Here is a 22214-nt window from a genome sequence, read left to right on the forward strand (position 1 = left end):
ATAAATAAATAAATAAATTAAAAAATACATATATATATATATATATATATATATATATATATATATATATATATATTTTTATTTTTTTATTTTTTATTTTATTTTATTAAATCAACATAAAAAACACAATATATACATTATATATCAATATAGATCAATACAATCTGCAGGGATATGGTCCGTAAGCACACATGATTGTATTTCTTTGACAAAAAAATAAATAAATAAAAATAATAAAAGAAACACCGGTCCGTGGGACAAATTTTCAAGCTACAAAAAGGTTGGGGACCACTGTTCTAAAATACTGAGTTTTAAAACACAACATTTTTAAACACTGATTTAATTTTTAAACTTTTTAAAAACAAGTTACAGTTTAGAAAAGCTCCTTCTGGTTGCATGGAAATAGCCGAGAAAACATATTTTTAAAAATGGACTCTTAGAAAAAAAAAAAGTAAACAAATATTTTTAATTTTTTATTTTTAATCGATTTTTGAAAATTATTATTAAAATTATTATTTTATTTAAAATCAGTATGAATAAGAATCACAATTCGGATGTGAATCGATTTTTTTGTCCTAATAATTATGTTTATCATAATGTTGTATATTGCTATGTACAAATCTCTTCTAAATGTTTTCCCCAAATTATGTTTTTTAAAGATTTCATTAAAACTATATTACATTATAAAATATACATTTATTTATAAATATGTGTGCTAATAATTTTATGTTCATCATATATTTAACTTCATTATGTTATCTATAGTTGTATACAAATATTTTCTCACATTTTTATAAGTATTTTTTTTTGCTGATTTAATTTAAAGTATATCATAAACCATACATGTATATGTATTTGTACTATAATTTTTATTATCATATATGTAACTTCATAACATCTACTGTTACCCAAAATATGGATATTTTGGTTTATCTAAAGAGAAAACGCAAAAATATTTTTTTGGGGGGGATAATAAAGCGGCAAAAACTGCAATATAGCGGACTTTACCGCCACCTTTAGGACAGGAGGCTCCTTAGGGTTTTTTTTTGTGCCTGACTGAATGCCCATCTAGTTTATTTCAAAGATCTTACTTATTCATATATTTGAAATAAAACAACTGAATTATGACTCATAAAAGGGTTGTGTCATAGGGGACAGGTTCCTGTGGGGACACAAACGTCAGTGGCAGAGTGACCTGCGGTGGCGATACGACGACAAAGACAAACAGTGGCGGCCTTGTTGGCGTTTTTTCCGCTCTCTCTCCCTCACAGGACAAAGTCTGAATGAAAAATATTCACCCTCAACAGTGCTCCTCCTCTTCCTCCTGATGAACGGCGGTTTGGTCTCCTCGGAACCTTCCGCCGAGCTGCGCCTCATGGCTCGTTCGTCCTCCTTCTTTATCGCCCCGTCGGGCGCCGCTTCCTCCTTGTCGTCATCGTCGTGGTCAGAGTACTGGCTGAGGGCCTCCACCAGCTCCTTAAAGATCTCGTCGCTAATGAACCCCCCCTCTAGAACATGACATCAGTACAGAAGGTTGATAGCCGGATGATATGATCATCCAACATTAATGATTTACCTCTGTCGCCATGGACACCATCGTAGTTGTCAATCAGCTCTTCCAGGAAGGCCTCGTCCTGCTCCAGCACCTCGTCACCCATGTAAGGAATGTTGTGCAGAAATGTCTCATCCTCCACCTAACACAAGTAAAAGGCAGCACAGCAATGATTATACTAATAAAAAAATATATTTTTGTGAAAAAGCATTATCAACATGAAGTACAACTATAAAAACATATTGTTCCGAAATCATCACAAACTTGATGTCAATGGACGTTCTCATTCATGCAGGTCATTGTATTCTCAGGGCATTCAATCGATCACAACTGGACTGTTTGGTTTGTCTTAGAAGACGTTTTGCCTCTCACCCAAGTCGGCTTAAAGGGGAACATTATCACAATTTCAGAATGGTTAAAACCATTAAAAATCAGTTCCCAGTGGCTTATTATATTTTTCGAATTTTTTTCAAAATTTTACCCATCACGCAATATCCCTAAAAAAAGCTTCAAAGTACCTGATTTTAACCACCCGTCCATTTTCCTGTGACGTCACATAGTGAAGCCAACACAAACAAACATGGCGGAAAGAACAGCAAGCTATAGCGACATTAGCTCGGATTCAGACTCGGATTTCAGCGGCTTAAGCGATTCAACAGATTACGAATGTATTGAAACGGATGGTTGTAGTGTGGAGGCAGGTAGCGAAAACGAAATTGAAGAAGAAACTGAAGCTATTGAGCCATATCGGTTTGAATCGTATGCAAGCGAAACCGACGAAAACGACACGACAGCCAGCGACACGGGAGAAAGCGAGGACGAATTCGGCGATCGCCTTCTAACCAACGATTGTATGTGTTTGTTTGGCATTAAAGGAAACTAACAACTATGAACTAGGTTTACAGCATATGAAATACATTTGGCAACAACATGCACTTTGAGAGTGCAGACAGCCCAATTTTCATCAATTAATATATTCTGGAGACATACCCTCATGTCAGCAGGCCAGGGAAGCTAGGGTCGATATTCTTCTCTTGATCATCTTCGGGACGGTGTGAGCCAAGACATCCAGGGGGGTTTAGCTCGCTCGTCTGCGGGAACAAACTGCCGCCATTGCTTGCCGTGCTACCGAGGTCCTTTGTCCCTGAATTGCTCACACACTCCGGCAGATTCAATGGGGCTCTGGCGGCAGATTTCTTTGACTTTATCGTTGGAAATGCATCTACTTTGAGTGTCGCAGGATATCCACACATTCTTGCCATCTCTGTCGTAGCATAGCTTTCGTCGGTAAAGTCTGTGGAACAAACGTCCAATTTCTTGCCACTTTCGCATCTTTGGGCCACTGGTGCAACTTGAATCCGTCCCTGTTTGTGTTGTTACACCCTCCGACAACACACCGACGAGGCGTGATGTCTCCAAGGTATGGAAAACAGTCGAAAAAACGGAAAATAACAGAGCTAATTTGACTCGGTGTTTGAGAAAATGGCGGATTGCTTCCCGATGCGACGTCACGATGTGACGTCATCGCTCCGAGAGCGAATATTAGAAAGGCGTTTAATTGGCCAAAATTCACCCATTTAGATTTCGGAAATCGGTTAAAAAAATATATGGTCTTTTTTCTGCAACATCAAGGTATATATTTACGCTTACTTAGGTCTGGTGATAATTTTCCCCTTTAATAATAATAATGGATTAGATTTATACAGCGCTTTTCTATCGACATCAGTTCATGCTCTTATTCTTAGATTTGATCAGAATCGAATCTTAGACTAAGAGTGGTCAAAATATAGTCTAGCTGCTGGTGGCAAAACCCTGAATATTTATACTCTAAAACCAGGAAAGTGTGTCTGGACAAAGATGGTTTTGCCCTATCGTAGTGAGAAAAACAACTGTCGAAATGCAAACAAGCAATCCTACTGTCAATTCCAACGAAAGTTGTTGAAGTATAATTTCCTCTCGTTGGCATTGAGGTATTGTGTGGCAGAACGATCGCAGTGGATCGACCACTAAACCTCCAAAAATAGTCGGAATCACCCACGTTAGCATTACATTCAGTTGGAAACAAATGGCACAAATTCGCATCTGTGACCAGAATGTTTCAAACTCCTGTTATTTGTTGGAGGCTAAATTGCAGAGTCTTTTAGGAATGGTTGAAAAGACAGTTTTATATGTGGGGCATATGCATATGTGCCGCTCGACTAGATCTAAGTCTATAAGCATGTACTGATGAAGCCTACTTGGATGAGAGGCAAAACATCTTCAAAAAACAAACCGAACAGTCCAGTTGTGATCGATTGAATGCCCTGAGATCACAAACTTTATTAACAACTTTCATGTCCTGTTTGCTAAAGTAAACAGATAAATAAACCCTCCAATTTCACTTCCAATAGAACTCATTTCTATATCAAAGTGCAATGAGTTTGCAATATTCTTTCATGATAAAGTTCAAGGCATACAAAATGCAGTAATTCCTGGAAAACAAATAGCTACTCTGCAGACAGCCAGTCAACTAAAGCTGGCACATTTAACAGTTGAAGAGATCATCCACAGTCTGAGTCTATTAACATGTTGCTTTGATGTGTTACCAACTCGATGTCTAAAGTCTTTACTGAGCAGTTTGTTACCACAATTTTCTCATCTAGTTAGCATCCTACTGGAACATTTCCAAAGGCCTTAAAAACTGCTTTCATTAAGCCCCTCTTAAAGAAGGGTAGACTTGATGACACAGCACTGAACAACTATGGGCCCGTATCAAACCTGACATTTTTGGGCCAAGTCCTAGAAAAAGTTGTATACCAACAGCTTAGTGACTTTCTACTGTTTAACAATGTGTTTGATACTTTCCAAAATGGCTTTAAGCCCCACCACAGCACTGAAACAGCTCTGATCAATGTGACAAATGATATCCGCCTGAACACACGTAAGAAAAGTCTGAACATTGGTTTTGCTGGACCTGAGCGTTGCCTTTGACACAGTCGACCATACTATTTTAATACAGAGGTTAGAAAACCGGGTGGGAATATCTGGTTCCGTTCTTAACTGATATCCGCCTGAACACACGTAAGAAAAGTCTGAACATTGGTTTTGCTGGACCTGAGTGTTGCCTTTGACACAGTCGACCATACTATTTTAATACAGAGGTTAGAAAACCGGGTGGGAATATCTGGTTCCGTTCTTAACTGGTTCAAGTTCTATCTTGATCATAGGACATACTTTGTTGAAATTGGTAACTGTGTCTCTGACCAAATGGCTATGACCTGTGGGGTTTCTCAGGGCTCTATTCTGGTACCCCTATTGTTCAACTTGTACATGCTGCCAGTAGGCCAGCTAATACGCAGCTTCAATGTGTCCTACCACAACTATGCAGATGACATTTAGAGCTACACGTCACTGACGGCATAATCTTTGTCTTTGGCCCATTGAAGCAAAGAGAAACTAGTATTAGTCACCTGGAGACTCTCTCACTTGATTGATTGAAACTTTTATTAGTAGATTGCACAGTACAGTACATATTCCGTACAAATGACCACTAAATGGTAACACCCGAATACATTTTTCAACTTGTTTAAGTCGGGGTCCACGTTAATCAATTCATGATAAAACTGAAACCTAATGATCAGGTTAGGACTCAGACTTGAACTTTAACAGCCACATTAAGTCAATAACAACAGATTTTTACCACCTGAAAAACATTGCCAAAATCAGAGGAATAATGTCTAAATCAAACTTAGAAAGACTAATAAATGCCTTTGTCTCCAGCAGGTTAGACTACTGTAATGGCCCTACCACTGGTGCTCTCTAAACGAGCTGTAAAGTGGCTGCAGTACATCCATAATGCTGCTGCTCGAGTCCGGACTAGAACCAGGATATACCGAAGCACTGCACTGGCTTTTCTTGTTGCTCGGAGAATAAACTTTAAAATGGCTCTCTTGGTACACAAGTCTTTTCATGGTGCGCCAAAATATATCTCTGACATGTTAAAACCCAGTGCCGTGCAGTCACTGGAGGCAGGTGAGGCGGGGCCTCACCTGCCATCATGGAAAGAAAAAAAATGTAAAAAGAAAAAAAAAAAAATTAAATTGTTATGTGTATCCAGTGATTATATTATAACGTTATTTTCCATTTAACTTCACCAGTTTTAGATTATTTTTATTCAAAATCGCTGAATTTTCACATTTGCCGTTCAAATACTGAGAAGAGACGGTGCGGTGATCAGCAGCCAGTTGAGACACGTCACTGAGTTGTGCCTCAATATGGATTGCGCAATGACTCGGCTAACTGCTGGCCTGCTGTGCAGTGAGACCGTATTGCTATATGAACTATATTATACATTTCCATAGTTTAGTTAGCTGAGGTGTATAATGTACAGTGTATTTTGTCAACAACTGTATGTGTGTAAAGTATTTCTTGTGCTGAGCAATCATAAAACTGCTGCGAAGACGCACTGTGTGAGGCTCGCAGTAATCCCGCCTCCTGGTGCCGGTTAATGCACCCCCGCGCAGAATGCACCCCCCGACGGGAGCGCCACACCAACCAAAGCCCACACCCAAACCCTCCACATGCAAGACCGAATCCACCTAAAAAAAGTCACTTAACAAGAAGCCAAAAAGTGCAAAAACAACAATGCTCGCGCCGGAGGAGCCATGAACGACTGCAGGGACACAACATTAGGTACACCTGCAGACTGCAGCACGGATTTCATATTTCATTCATTCACAACTCCTCCAACACGAACACCACTGTTCCCGCACTTATAAGTAAAAGTAAGACCATAATAACGTTTTTTTTATTAAATGTGCTTTTTTGTGTGCTACAGTTTGTATGTGTAAAGTTAAAGTTAAGTTAAAGTACCAATGATTGTCACACACACTAGGTGTGGTGAAATTTGTCCTCTGCATTTGACCCATCCCCTTGATCACCCCCTGGGAGGTGAGGGGAGCAGGGAGCAGCAACGGCACCGCGCCCGGGAATAATTTTTGTTGATTTAACCCCCAATTCCAACCCTTGATGCTGAGTGCCAAGCAGGGAAGAATGCTGGTATGAGCTTTTAAACATAACCCGTTAACTGCTGCCAATCAAATGGTGAATAAGATACTCTTTAGGGTTCATATGTTTGTAAATCTGACTGTGATGAAGTCAGTGCCTCACCAGTCATGAACCTCACCGCACGTCACTGTTAAAACCATATGAAGCTCTGTGGTCTCTTGCTGGTGCCCCGAGGCAGGACCAAACATGGTGAGGCTGTGTTTCAGTTTTATGCTCCTAAAATTTGGAATAGTATTTCAGAAGATGTGAGACAGACCTCAATGTTGGCAATGATTGAATCCAGGTTGAAAATAATTTCATTTAATTGTGCATATGACAACTGAAAGTATTTTATCGTTTTATTTAAAAAAAAAAATTTTTTATTTATAATTATTTGTATGATTATTTTATATTTTTGCCTTTTTGTAATTTTCTGTAAAACACTTTAAATTGTCCGGTGTACGAATAGTGCTCTATAAATAAACTTGCCTTGCCTAAACACTCACAAGGCCAAGACATTAGGAACCCCTGCATAAGTCCAATGCAAGAGTTTTATCAAAATAATGTTTTTTACAAAAGGTATGTTGGAATGCACCACCATGTATCCCACTGGGCAGCTGCAGCATTTTTCTCATGGATTTCAAAACAGCAAAAATTGAATGAGGGCACAATCGGGAGGAGTGCAAACTAGTGGAATTGTTGGTAAACGACACCTTTTATGACAAAAGTATAACCTCAGGTCTACAAAAATGCTTACTTTTTTAATGATTTGTATTGGAGATCACTTCGATGTACCTAATGCTATGGCCCTTGACTGCAGTTGTGCGTTTTATTTACCATAAAGTTGTGCTGCAGAGGCGACCAGGAGTACATGAAGGGGATTGCTGCCACAGTGGACAGAGTCTTCATGGCGACGGCTTGAACTTTGAATCCCGGGAAGCCAGACTCCACGGTGCACATCTGGAAAAAAGGGCAAGCATTTCTTAAAAAAAAAGACAAAAGTAGGCACAACATTAATTTGCACCACAACAACACATAAAAAAATGCTAATTTTTACTTTAGTGGAAGTGTTTTAATCTCTTCCCGGGTCAAACTCTGACCATAATAGAAGCTCTTCTTACTACCAAGGCAATGTTTTCCATTTACAGTAATACACCAATAAAAACAACAACCATAGATTTTACAGTCAAAAACTGGAAGCTCAGTCAACAGAATTTGAATGCAAAAAACAGTAGTAGTTTTTTTTCAATTTACAGTAATATGCTGTAAAGAACAATGTACAATTTATTGTCATTTTTATTAATTTGATGGGTAGTTTGTTGTAAAGTCAAGTGTTTTTATTTAGACAAAAACATGTTTGGAAAGTATGATAATATACTGTAAAATTTGTTGCAATATTGGATACTATTAAAAGTTTAAAATGTGTGCAATTTCAAGCAGTATGTATATTTTTTCTGTCAAAATGAAAAAAATCCATTACATTTAATGAGGAAATATTAAGTACTTTATTGACACATCATTTCCAGATAAAATGATGTTGCGGACCAGATCTGGCCCCCGGCCCTTGAGTTTGATAGAGGATCTGCGCCTAGCGTTTTTACAGAACTTAATAGAGAACTGCACTTTTTTTATTGAATTTTGCCTATCTAAGAACACATGTTTGCATTCTAAATCATAAATAAATGTTAGCAAAAATCAGCTAACAATGGAGTCTAAAGGAGTCGCACTATTTTGCCTAGACTGCGCTCTAAAAAACATCCGAACACCTCCATTATTGTTTGATGTACACGCTGTAAATATGTAATGTAGTAACAGATAAATCCATAATAACATGTAATATGTACATATTTTGGTCATTTTAAGTAACACAAATGTGCAGCAAGCTAGTGGTGAGTGCTTGAAGTGGCCTCGCAGTCAACGTCTTAGGGTGATTTTTGTTGTATTTTTGTTTTTTTCTCAGCTGAGTCTTTAAGCGACAACTGTGTGGTACTACTTTTTTCCGGTGTTTGCTTCTCATCCATCTTCCGCTTGTATTCATTGTGTATCTCCTTATGATTCTCGAAGAGGTGGGAGATCAAATTGCTCGTATTAAAGGAAGACGTCTTGTTTCCTCCTCGCATAACCAACTTTTTGCAGTTATTGCAAATTGCCAGTTTTTTATCCGTCAGAGACACTTTAAAATAATCCCAAACCATAGACATGGTGTCGTTAGTCAGTCACTGAGCGAACTCGCTTGTTAGCCACGGCTACAGCACCGGCAACAACACATTCTTGTTGTTGTTATGATCCGATATTATTGGACATCTCCAGTTGTTACAATATTTAAAAAAGAAAAGCACTCCCCCTGACAAGCAAGGGATCTTTGACTAGCACTTTACAGTACTTGAAAACAGCAATGTGCTCAACCTGTCACTTAGAAGATCTTTGCCAAGGTTTATTGCAGTACTTAAAAACAGCAAAACTCTCCTCCATTCACAGACAGGATCTTTGGCTAGCATTTTTACAGTGCAGTACTTGAAAACAGCAGAGCCCTTCTCCTGTCACTTGGAGTGCAAGCGTTTTTACACTATCTAAAAAAAAAAGCGCTTCTGTCATGTGAGGATCTTTGACTAGCACTTTTAATATACTTAAAAACAGCAAAGCGTTCAACCTGTCACAGAGGATCTTTGGCTAGCAGTATTACAGTACTTAAAAACAGCAGAGCACTTCTCTAGTCACACAGAGGATCTTTGACACACATTTTTACAGTACGGTACTTAAAAACAGCAGAGCGTTTTTAAGTACTGTTCATTCAGCGGATCTTTGGCAAGCATTTTTACAATATTTAAAACAAGAAAAGCGCTCCCCCTGTCATGCAAGGGATCTTTGACTAGCACTTTACAGTACTTTAAAACAGTAATGTGCTCAACCTGTCACTTAGAGGATCTTTGCCTAGCGTTAGTGCAATACTTAAAAACAGCATAACGCTCCTCCTGTCACAGAGAGGATCTTTGGCTAGCATTTTTACAGTACAGTACTTAAAAACAGCAGAGCACTCTTCCTATCACATAGAGGATCTTTGACACACATTTTTAAGGGACTTGAAAACAACAGCGCCTTCCTACTGTCACCTAGAGGATCTTTAGCAAGTATATTTAAAAAAGAATAGCGCTCCTCCTGTCATTCAGAGGATCTTTGGCAAGCGTTGTTACAATATTTAAAAAAAGAAGAGCACTCCCCCTGACATGCAAAGGATCTTTGACTAGCACTTTACAGTACTTGAAAACAGCAATGTGCTCAACCTGTCACTTTGAGGATCTTTGCCTAGCATTATTGCAGTACTTAAAAACAGCAGAACGCTCCTCCTGTCACAGACAGGATCTTTGGCTAGCATTTTTACAGTACAGTACTTAAACAGCAGAGCACTCTTCCTATCACATAGAGGATCTTTGACACACATTTTTAAAGGACTTGAGCGCCAAGTGTATTTAAAAAAGAAAAGCGCTCCTCCTGTCATTCAGAGGATCTTTGGCAAGCGTTGTTCCAATATTTAAAAAAATAAAAGCACTCCCCCTGACAAGCAAAGGATCTTTGACTAGCACTTTACAGTACTTGAAAACAGCAATGTGCTCAACCTATCATTCAGAGGATCTTTGCTTGGCGTTATTGCAGTACTTAAAAACAGCATAACGCTCCTCCTGTCACAGAGAGGATCTTTGGCTAGCATTTTTACATTACAGTACTTATAAACAACAGAGCACTCTTCCTATCACATAGAGGATCTTTGACACGCATTTTTTAAAGCACTTTAAAACAATAGCGCATTCCTACTGTCACCTAGAGGATCTTTAGCAAGCGTATTTAAAAAAGAAAACCTCTCCTCCTGTCATTCAGAGGATCTTTGGCAAGCGTTTTTACAGTATCTTAAAAAAAAGCGCTCCTGTCATGTGAGGATCTTTGACTAGCATTTTTACAATACTTAAAAACAGCAAAGCGTTTAACCTGTCACAGAGGATCTTTGGCTAGCAGTATTACAGTACTTAAAAACAGAAGAGCACTCCTCTAGTCACACAAAGGATCTTTAACACACATTTTTTACAGTAATTAAAAACAGCAGAGCGCTCCTCCTGTCATTCATAGGATCTTTGGCAAGCATTTTTACAATATTTAAAACAAGAAAAGCGCTCACACTATCATGCAAGGGATCTTTGACCAGCACTTTACAGTACTTGAAAACAGCAATGTGCTCAACCTGTCACTTAGAGGATCTTTGCCTAGCATTATTGCAGTACTTAAAAACAGCAAAATGCTCCTCCATTCACAGACAGGATCTTTGGCTAGCATTTTTACAGTGCAGTACTTGAAAACAGCAGAGCCCTTCTCCTGTCACTTGGAGTGCAAGCGTTTTTACACTATCTAAAAAAAAAAAAGCGCTTCTGTCATGTGAGGATCTTTGACTAGCACTTTTAATATACTTAAAAACAGCAAAGCGTTCAACCTGTCACAGAGGATCTTTGGCTAGCAGTATTACAGTACTTAAAAACAGCAGAGCACTTCTCTAGTCACACAGAGGATCTTTGACACACATTTTTACAGTACTTAAAAACAGCAGAGCGTTTTTAAGTACTGTTCATTTAGCGGATCTTTGGCAAGCATTTTTACAACATTTAAAACAAGAAAAGCGCTCTCCCTGTCATGCAAGGGATCTTTGACTAGCACTTTACAGTACTTTAAAACAGTAATGTGCTCAACCTGTCACTTAGAGGATCTTTGCCTAGCGTTAGTGCAATACTTAAAAACAGCATAACGCTCCTCCTGTCACAGAGAGGATCTTTGGCTAGCATTTTTACAGTACAGTACTTAAAAACAGCAGAGCACTCTTCCTATCACATAGAGGATCTTTGACACACATTTTTAAGGGCCTTGAAAACAACAGCGCCTTCCTACTGTCACCTAGAGGATCTTTAGCAAGTATATTTAAAAAAGAAAAGCGCTCCTCCTGTCATTCAGAGGATCTTTGGCAAGCATTTTTACAATATTTAAAACAAGAAAAGCGCTCCCCTTGTCACAGAGAGGATCTTTGGCTAGCATTTTTACAGTACAGTACTTAAAAACAGCAGAGCACTCTTCCTATCACATAGAGGATCTTTGACACACATTTTTAAGGGACATGAAAACAACAGCGCCTTCCTACTGTCACCTAGAGGATCTTTAGCAAGTATATTTAAAAAAGAATAGCGCTCCTCCTGTCATTCAGAGGATCTTTAGCAAGCGTTGTTACAATATTTAAAAAAAGAAGAGCACTCCCCCTGACATGCAAAGGATCTTTGACTAGCACTTTACAGTACTTGAAAACAGCAATGTGCTCAACCTGTCACTTTGAGGATCTTTGCCTAGCGTTATTGCAGTACTTAAAAACAGCATAACGCTCCTCCTGTCACAGAGAGGATCTTTGGCTAGCATTTTTACAGTACAGTACTTAAACAGCAGAGCACTCTTCCTAGCACATAGAGGATCTTTGACACACATTTTTAAAGGACTTGAGCGCCAAGTATATTTAAAAAAGAAAAGCGCTTCTCCTGTCATTCAGAGGATCTTTGGCAAGCGTTGTTCCAATATTTAAAAAAATAAAAGCACTCCCCCTGACAAGCAAAGGATCTTTGACTGGCACTTTACAGTACTTGAAAACAGCAATGTGCTCAACCTATCATTTAGAGGATCTTTGCTTGGCGTTATTGCAGTACTTAAAAACAGCATAACGCTCCTCCTGTCACAGAGAGGATCTTTGGCTAGCATTTTTACATTACAGTACTTATAAACAACAGAGCACTCTTCCTATCACATAGAGGATCTTTGACACGCATTTTTTAAAGCACTTTAAAACAATAGCGCATTCCTACTGTCACTTAGAGGATCTTTAGCAAGCGTATTTAAAAAAGAAAAGCTCTCCTCCTGTCATTCAGAGGATCTTTGGCAAGCGTTTTTACAGTATCTTAAAAAAAAGCGCTCCTGTCATGTGAGGATCTTTGACTAGCATTTTACAATACTTAAAAACAGCAAAGCGTTTAACCTGTCACAGAAGATCTTTGGCTAGCAGTATTACAGTACTTAAAAACAGAAGAGCACTCCTCTAGTCACACAAAGGATCTTTAACACACATTTTTACAGTAATTAAAAACAGCAGAGCGCTCCTCCTGTCATTCATAGGATCTTTGGCAAGCATTTTTACAATATTTAAAACAAGAAAAGCGCTCACCCTATCATGCAAGGGATCTTTGACTAGCACTTTACAGTACTTGAAAACAGCAATGTACTCAACCTGTCACTTAAGAGTATCTTTGCCTAGGGTTATTGCAGTACTTAAAAACAGCATAACACTCCTCCTGTCACAGAGAGGATCTTTGGCTCGCATTTTTACAGTACTTATAAACAGCAAAACACTCTTCCTATCACAGAGGATCTTTGACACACATTTTTAAAGGACTTGAAAACAACAGCGCCTTTCCACTGTCACCTAGAGGATCTTTAGCAAATGCATTTAAAAAAGAAAAGCGCTCCTCCTGCCAAGTGAGGATCTTTGACTAGCATTTTTACAGTACTTAAAAACAGCAAAGCGTTAATTTAAACCGGTCACACAGAGAATCTTAGGCTAGTGTTATTACAGTGCCTAAAAACAGGAGAGCGCTCCTCCTGTCACGTAGAGGATCTTTGACACACATGTTTGCAGTAGGTACTTAAAACAGCAGAGAGCTACTGTTATATAGAGGATCTTTGTGCAGAAAGTTCCAAAAAAAAAAAGCAGAGTGCTCCTGTCATTGAGAGGATCTGTGACTAGAGTTTTTGCAGTAGGTACTCAAAAATAGCAGAAGGCTCCTGTTTTATAGAGGATCTTTGACTAGCCTTTTTGCACAAAGTACTTTAAAACAGCAGAGTGCTCATGTCATATAGAACATCTTTGACTAGCAGAGTGGTCCTGTCCTCCAGTGTACCTTCTTAGTTGCCGTCGGTCCACTCGATGTCGACAAGGGGACAGACTGGATCCTGAGTTTGGACCATTCTTCATTCAGGACGTTGCTCTGCTCCTCAATCTTTTGCCGGTTGGCCACAAAGATGCCCTGGAAAGCAGCAACATTTCACAACACTGCAAAGGATGTCCCTTTAAAACAAAACCGTGTTCTAAGCCCACCTTGACCTGCTCGGCTTTCTTAAAGCGCTTCAACTGGCGAAGGCGCATGTACTCCGACCGGACCCGCCGACGCCACTCCAGGAGACCGTGGGAGTGGCCGCCGTGACAGGGAGGCGGAGGTTTCTGGGTGGTGGTGGTGGTGGCGGGTGATGCTGCGTCTGTTACTTCCATGGCTCTGTAATTAAAGCAAATAAATGAGACAAGAGACTGTGATGAAGTAATTGTGAAAACAATAAAAAAGGGAGTCATGCATGATTCGACACCTGAGGTCGCCTTACACATGGGCGGTCACTGGTCAAAATATTAGGCACAACTGGATGCTAGTAAAACTGCAATATTTTCTGTCCGCTTTTAAAGTAATGTTGTGTCGTTCGCGAACGATTCGTTCGAACAAACGAATCTTTTGAGTGAACGTACTGAACCGAATCACTTCATGAACTGATTCGTTCCTTTCTCAGTTCAGTTGAGCTCCGCCGCGACCATGCCGGTATGAGTGGAACTGGCGCATTCTGTGACATCGGCGAACGACGCAGCCAGCTACTCATCATGGGGGCGGGGGGAGGGACTGAGCGAACGATTCGTTCACCGCGGATTAACGACATGAATCACTCAGTGAACGACAACGCTCTCTGCTCTGCTTGCCCCAATGCCGCGAGTGATTCTCCTCCCGTCGCGGGGATATGTTTCATGCCATTGGCATCCGTTCTCCATTCATTCTCCAAGCTAACGGCTAATGTTGACTCAAGCCACATGAAAACAAACACTCACACGCGCCCCGTCCCCATTATCTCAACACATAAAGTTATGAGAGTAGAGGAGACAGAAAGTAAGTCAGTGCAGGGCAAGGCTGAGCAGCAGCGACGTGAGGGGGAGGGGCGGGGGGTAAAGTGTAGGGCAGGCTGTTTGAGAAGATTTAAAATAAAAATAATAACTAATGTATGTACATATACATAGGCTATTATTTATCTTGACTTTTATATTATTTAAGCTATTTATTTTCTTTTTTATTACATATTTAAGTTGATATTTCCATTTTTATATTTTTAAATAAAAGCTACAGAAATGTTTGTTTTAATGTTGGCTTTTCTGGCACTTGTTTTAATATTTGTTTTGTTTTATTTAAGGTAGCCTATTTATTTTCTTTTTGTTTGCACATTTAAGTTAATATTTTCTTTGTTATATTTTTAAACATAGGCTACAGAACATTTAGTTTTTATGTTGGCATTTCTGGCTCTTAATTTATTTGTTTTATTTTGAAGGTATTTATTTTCTTTTTGTTTGCATATTTAAGTTTACATTTTCTTTGCTACAGAACATTTAGCTTTATGTTGGCATTTGTTAAGGGTTTCTTAATTTAATAATTGTTTTTGCACTAAACAAACAAGGCCTATTTATTTAACTGTTGATTGCAAGCATTTTAGTAGGCTATAACTATTTTTTTTATTTCCCACATTTATTTATTTTTTATTTTCATTTCAGTGCAATAAAACATATTTAACAACAGGACTCGCGAACCTACTGACACAGAGAACTGACTGTGTCGGGGAGGAGGACGTCACATTGAGGCTCTCGTTCAGTCACTGTGCGTGTCGTTCATTGGGTGCTGAGGGCTTGTGTCGTTCACGAACTGACACACACCGAGATCTACCGCTGGGGAATCTGTTACTGACTGACTCATGATTCGCCGACCTTCCCACAGAACTGCTGCTGCAGAAGTGATTCGGTGAACACATTTTTTGAACGAATCAATTTAAGGAACTGATTCTAGTGATTCAGTACAGTCAAAAGAACTGCCGATCCCATCACTATTTTAAAGTGTTGTTGCGCCTTCTTATCCATCTGACCTGCTATTACCGTATCAACCTTTGTGGATTATGAGGTCCTCGTATGAGGTCTCTTTACCAAATACCAGAACAGAAACCCTCAGTGGGGCAGAATTTAGCCACTATGGCTTTTACCTGTGGAACAAACCTGTCGGCCCAATCACATAATACCTTCGGCTTTTCACACACTCAAGTGAATGCAAAGCATACTTGGTCAACAGCCATACAGGTCACACTGAGGGTGGCTGTATAAACAACTTTAACACAAATATGCGCCACACTGTGAACCCACACCAAACAAGAGTGACAAACACATTTCGGGAGAACATCCGCACCGTAACACAACATAAACACAACAGAACAAATACCCAGAACCCCTTCCAGCACTAACTCTTCCGGGACGCTACAATATACACCCCCCGCTACCCTGAAACCCCCCGCCCCCTCAAACCTCCACATGCTCTCCCTGAGAGAGCATGTCCCAAATTCCAAGCTGCTGTTTTGAGGCATGTTCAAAAAAATAATGCACTTTGTGACTTCAATAATAAATATGGCAGTGCCATGTTGGCATTTTTTTCCATAACTTGAGTTGATTTATTTTGGAAAACCTTGTTACATTGTTTAATGCATCCAGCGGGGCATCACAACAAAATTAGGCATAATAATGTGTTAATTCCACGACTGTATATATCGGTATCGGTTGATATCGGAATCGGTAATTAAGAGTTGGACAATATCGGAATATCGGATATGGGCAAAAAAGCCATTATCGGACATCTCTACTAACTACTTATGTAATAGGACGATGTGCAATAACACCAGCACTTTAACTTACTAGGCTAAAGAAGATGTGTATTTTTTTTCCTTCAGCACAATTATTATATGCAACAATTTAGCACTTATCCATCTGCCTTATGCACTTTACCTACTATGGTCACTTTGTTCCTGATCCGCCCTGATCTTAGGACATCAACCTGCAGCTTTTGGCTACAATTTGGCACCTTTACATTGTATATGTTTAACACAACTGAAGATGTGTTGTACTGGTGGCACCACATGATCATTGCCAAACTCTACCCCACCCAACAGGACATCTCCAACCCCATTTATTTGTTGTGCTGAATATATAGGGATCTTTAACAACTAGTCCTATTAAGAATCCATAATGTGCATTGTCCCATGTAACAAAGATGTAACAAATACAGCAAATGGCGACTTCCTATTACGAGTTTTATAATACATCTATGAACTAACTTATTGGTGTGTCTGGTGGGACTGGCCAAAGTTAAGTAGGAGAAATTATTTTATAAATTATAAGTTATACATTATCTAATGTCTCTTTGCGGCCAGGTAGCAAATGCATCAAAGACCGGTGCCGGTCCCCGGACCGGTGGTTGGGGACCACTGCATTAACACACACTGTCCCAGACCTACATATGGCATGTTCTGTCGAATTTGCACCTGGCTCGCTGACAATAAGCTATCCATACACTTGGGTAAAACGTAATCCATCCTATTTGGGACCCAAATCACCCTTAAGAAAGTCAGTGACTTCACTATTAAAGTGGGTGACATTGTTATTACCAGGAAAGATGAGATCACCTACCTAGGTTCCATTCTAGAGGCTAATCTTTCCTGTGATAAAATGGTAACCAAGGTAAGCAAAAAGGTCAACCAACGAACGAGATTTCTCTATAGAATCTTCTCTCTGGTCAACAAAAGCACCATGAAGATTCTAGCGGGAATTCTCATTCAAAACTTTTTCGATTACGCGTGCACCTCCAAAACCCTCAAATCTAGACTCCAAACATCCCAGAACAAGCAAGTCAGGTTACTTCTAGACCAGTGGTTCTTAACCTTGTTGGAGGTACCGAACACAACCAGTTTCATATGCACAAGTTATATGTTTTTGGTAACACTTTAGTATGGGGAACATATTCTAAGTAACAAAGACTTAATTTAGAGTTATTTGGTTAGGGTTATGGGCCAGGGATAGAGGGTTAGGGTTATAATAAGGCCATGCCGAATAAGGCATTAATAAGTACTTAATAATGACTAGTTAAGCGCCAATATGTTAATAATTTGCATGTTAATAAGCAACTAATTAATGGTGAATATGTTCCCCAGACTAAAGTGTTACCATGTTTTTTTTACTGGTGCACAAAATGAACCGTGCACGAACATCACCTTGTTCAAAGAACAAAACCAACACAGTGCATAAACTCACAACCAATTACACACCTGCAAATCAGTGTGACTTCTGCTGTTGCCGTATCCGTAATACGCCGATAGGGAGAAGTTTTTATTTACACGATGAGTCGGGTGTGTCTTGACCTCCGCCGAACCCCTGAGCCCGACTCACCGAACCCCAAGGGTTCGATCGAACCCAGGTTAAGAACCACTGTTCTAGAAGTACACCCCAGATCACACCTCACTCCTACCCACTTCTCCAAAGTGGGCTGGCTCAGGGTGGAGGACAGAGTAAAACAACTTGCACTGAGCCTAGTCTATAAAATTCGCTACACCTCCCTGATACTGAAGTACATGTCAAACTACTTCCTTAACCGCCATAACCACAACACAAGGGGGAGCTCCACAAACCAGGTTAAACCCAGATTCCGATCTAACAAAGGTCTTAACTCATTCTCCTTCTATGCCACATCAATATGGCCTGCACTCCCAACAGGTGTAAAAGAAAGTGCATCTCTATCCTCCTTCAAAACCGCACTAAAAGAACACCTCCAGGCAACTACAACCGAGACTAACACCTCCCCCCACCTCCCTGGATTGTAATTAATCAAATGTAAATAATCAAATGTATATACTTGTTCTTATGCTTTCTGAGCTCACTATGTTCACTGCTCGCTGTACATATCGCTGCTCCGTTGAGTCAATACTGACCTATGGCATCTACGTGTGGTTTTCTAGCTGCACGGTGGCAGAGAGAAAAAGATATCAGGGGGTCATAAACGCGGCCCAGAAGATCACTGCATGTCCTCTTACATCTCTAGAGGACCTGCATAAGAGATACTGCAACAGGAGAGCAAACAGCATCCTCAAGGACTCATCCCACCCAGGTCACCACTGGCTTGAACTTTTGCCCTCAGGGAGGCGTTATAAGACCATCAAAGTAAGGACAAATAGACTGAAAAGCAGTTTCTATCCTAGAGCTGTTATTGCCCTAAACTCTGCACTTATCTGAACACTCACCACTTTATTACTTGCTTACCTCTGATAAAGATCTACTGTGCAATATGTTTTTTTAACATTTTATTATGTTTTAAAATTTAAAATTGTTTTATTATTGTTGTTGTCTTAAGACTATTTTATGTAGGTTTGTCTTAAAAGCACTGAGCTGGATTGCTGTCCAATTTCGTTGTTCCCATACAATGACAATAAAGGTATTCTGATATCCTACGAAGTCAGACCTACACTGTTTCAATGTCCATTTCTCAGATTATATAATTGTTGATGACTGAAGTGCTGATATCAACCAAACTTAACCCCTCTGTCCCAACACCCTCCACATCCCACCCCACGGATTGTAAATAATTCAATGTATATACTCTGATGATTAACTTGTGTGATGACTGTATTATGCTGATAGTATATATTTATACCACAAATTGATTAACGTGGACCCCGACTTAAACAAGTTGAAAAACTTATTCGGGTGTTACCATTTAGTGGTCAATTGTACGGAATATGTACTGTACTGTGCAATCTGCTAGTGTACAGCTCTGGTAATGGGTACATTCGCGCCCACCTGCACAAATGTACTTCAAAATGTAACAATCAAAATGAATATGACCTTTTCTTTGTTAACTAGGGCATGCATATAATATGCATTAGTTTGACCATTTAAAATCAACGATAATAAAAAAGGAGATGCTTGGAAATAGCATAAAAATGCCCCAAAAACTTGAAAAAATGTGATTCATAGTGTTACGTTTTGGTGTTCTGTTCAGGTATATTTCTTTTATGTTTTGATAAATCATCATAAATAGGTATTGATCAATCTTTAAGCTGTGTGTATTTGATTTAAGTTTGCTTTTGACAAATTATTTAGAATTGTCGTTGAAATTTTTACAACCTTGTGTTGCGCTCATGATGGAGTAACCAAACTAGATTATTTTGAATATTTATTCCCTTTTTTGCATTTAGTATATTTAAATATACTGTGTTTTATGCATACTTGCCAACCCTCCCGGATTTTCCTGGGAGACTCACGAAATTCAGCGCCTCTCCCGAGACAAATTTTCTCCCGAAAATCTCCCGAAATTCAGGCGGAGCTGGAGGCCACGCCCCCTCCAGCTCCATGCGGACCTGAGTGACGTGTCGACAGCCTGTTTTCACGTCCGCTTTCCCACAATATAAACAGCGTGCCTGCCCAATCACGTTCTAACTGTAGAATGATCGAGGGCGAGTTCTTGGTTTCTTATGTGGGTTTATTGTTAGGCAGTTCCATTAACATCCTCCCAGCGCGGTAACAACACACAACAACAGCAGTCACGTTTTCGTCTACCGTAAAGCAGTTCGTCTGCCGTAAACAGCAATGTTGTGACACTCTTAAACAGGGCAATACTGCCATCTACTGTACATGCATATGTGACAATAACATCTAGGGATTTTAGAGAGTGCAGTGCACAACTGCGCACACAACAAGGAGACGAAGCAGAATGCATCATCAGAGAGGGTGTTCAGCATGGTTAGAAAAATAGTGACAGAGAATAGAACAAGGATGGACAATTCAACCCTTAACTCAACAATGAGTAGATGAGTGTTATGTGTGTGTATATGTGTAAATAAATGAACACTGAAATTCAAGTATTTCTCTTTTATATATATATATATATATATATATATATATATATATATATATATATATATATATATATATATATATAGCTAGAATTCACTGAAAGTCAAATATTTCTTATATATATATATATATATATATGAAATACTTGACTTGGTGAATTCTAGCTGTAAATATACTCCTCCCCTCTCAACCACCCCCCCACCTCCCGAAATCGGAGGTCTCAAGGTTGGCAAGTATGGTTTTATGCTTTTTTCTTTTTGGAACATGTACTATACATATAATACAATAAAGTCCCATATAAAATTATGTTTCTAGCAATACTTGAATTTTGCCGTTGAAATTAACACTCCAATGTCCATTAGTGGAGCTGTACACACTAATAAAAGTCTCAATCAATCAATCAATCCTGGAAACAGCGCCCTCCAGTGTTGGCAAAATAAAACTGTCATGGTGGAGTGGGTTAAAATAAGCCTCCGTGGACATTTAAACGTCTTCAAACTCCCTTCTGTGTCGTCCTCTGCCAAATAGTGCACCGTACGGATTGCATTGGCTCACTATAGTGCGCACATGTAACATACGTGTAACGTCACGCTGGTCGCGAGTGGGCGTGCCCCGATCGTCAGGCAAGTAAAGCGGACTGGAAAGTGCGTAGTGCCGCTTTCATGTCAAGTTGCGTGGGTTATAAGATGCGCACGGTGGGAGGAAAAATGCGTGGAGGAATCAAAGTGCGCGACATCCACATCTGCGCCACTTAAAAAAAAACAACAACAACACACACACATCCACGAGATTTCACTCAGGAAATACCTTTAAAATCCACCTCCGGCACTACTAGCGTCGTCAGGGCAAAGAAGAGCCCGTGGATCGAGCGCAGGTCGCGGGCTAGGGCTGTGACGCAGACACGGTGTCCGCGTGACGGCCGCCGGAGCTCGGCGCATTCCCTCGGTTTCCTGCGGCCATGCTTGCTGCTGCCGTGGGCTAACCTTGTCGCGGGGGCGTCCACGGAGCTGCGCACTTGGCCCGTGCACGTCCCTAGCAGCGCGAGCAGCGAGTGACGTATGTGCCATGCAACGGGAGGGGGCGGGGGTTTAGGGCTAAATGGTGCACACTCGGGAACTGGCGTGGCGTGGCGTGGCGTGAGACTGTCCCCCCGGCGCTGACAAACACGACACGCGCCAACACGACTGATGCGAGTAGCGTATAGCAAAAAAAAAAAAAAAGACGACGTTTTACGGCGAATGCATTTCCATTAAAGCCAACGTTTAAATAGCGTGATCGATTATTGATTTTCGATCCAGTGAAAAAATAAATAAATACAAGTTGGAAGAGACTTAACCGCGTCTTGTTGTCTTCGGACAACACTTCTCGTGTCGTTTTTCCGACCTTCCTCTAGGAGGCGAGAGACGCCATTTCCCTGTCGGCTGGAGGAAGGTCATTTTGGGTCAAAGTTGCCTTCAGGGACGTCACGTAAAATAGCAATGTATCCCAAGTATGAGCAAATACCTCTACAGCAGTGTTTTTTCAACCTTTTTTTTGAGCCGAGGCACACTACCAGCAGAAATCATTAAAAAATGAAACTCAGAGAATAAAAAGTCGTCGTCACAATTGTTGGATATGACTTTAAACTAGAGATGTCCGATAATGGCTTTTTTGCCGATATCCGATATTGTCCAACTGTTAATTACCGATTCCGATATCAACCGATACCGATATATACAGTCGTAGAATTAACACATTATTATGCCTAATTTTGTTGGGATGCATTAAACAATATAACAAGGTTTTCCAAAATAAATCAACTCAAGTTATGGAAAAAAATGCCAACAT

General features: G+C 39.9%; 1 protein-coding gene across 3 annotated transcripts in view; it reads right to left on the bottom strand.

Moving 5' to 3' along the window:
• The window catches only part of ezh1 (enhancer of zeste 1 polycomb repressive complex 2 subunit), a 77868-nt gene extending 56201 nt beyond the window's left edge, over positions 1 to 21667 (bottom strand). For 2 of the 3 annotated variants that reach the window (XM_061981961.2, XM_061981959.2), the window contains exons 1-6: positions 21195 to 21667; positions 13743 to 13917; positions 13546 to 13671; positions 7415 to 7537; positions 1577 to 1694; positions 1299 to 1508 (exon numbers count right to left, since the gene is read on the bottom strand). In XM_061981961.2, the coding sequence (XP_061837945.2) occupies positions 1299 to 1508; positions 1577 to 1694; positions 7415 to 7537; positions 13546 to 13671; positions 13743 to 13913 (748 nt within the window). In that variant the 5' untranslated portion in view covers positions 13914 to 13917; positions 21195 to 21667. The remainder of the gene's footprint in view (positions 1 to 1298; positions 1509 to 1576; positions 1695 to 7414; positions 7538 to 13545; positions 13672 to 13742; positions 13918 to 21194) is intronic. The other variant, XM_061981960.2, reaches the window with a different exon arrangement.
• Between the last annotated feature and the right edge of the window lie 547 nt (positions 21668 to 22214).

Source organism: Nerophis lumbriciformis, linkage group LG24 (genome assembly GCF_033978685.3).
Source record: "Nerophis lumbriciformis linkage group LG24, RoL_Nlum_v2.1, whole genome shotgun sequence".
NCBI classification, from domain to species: Eukaryota; Metazoa; Chordata; class Actinopteri; order Syngnathiformes; family Syngnathidae; genus Nerophis; species Nerophis lumbriciformis.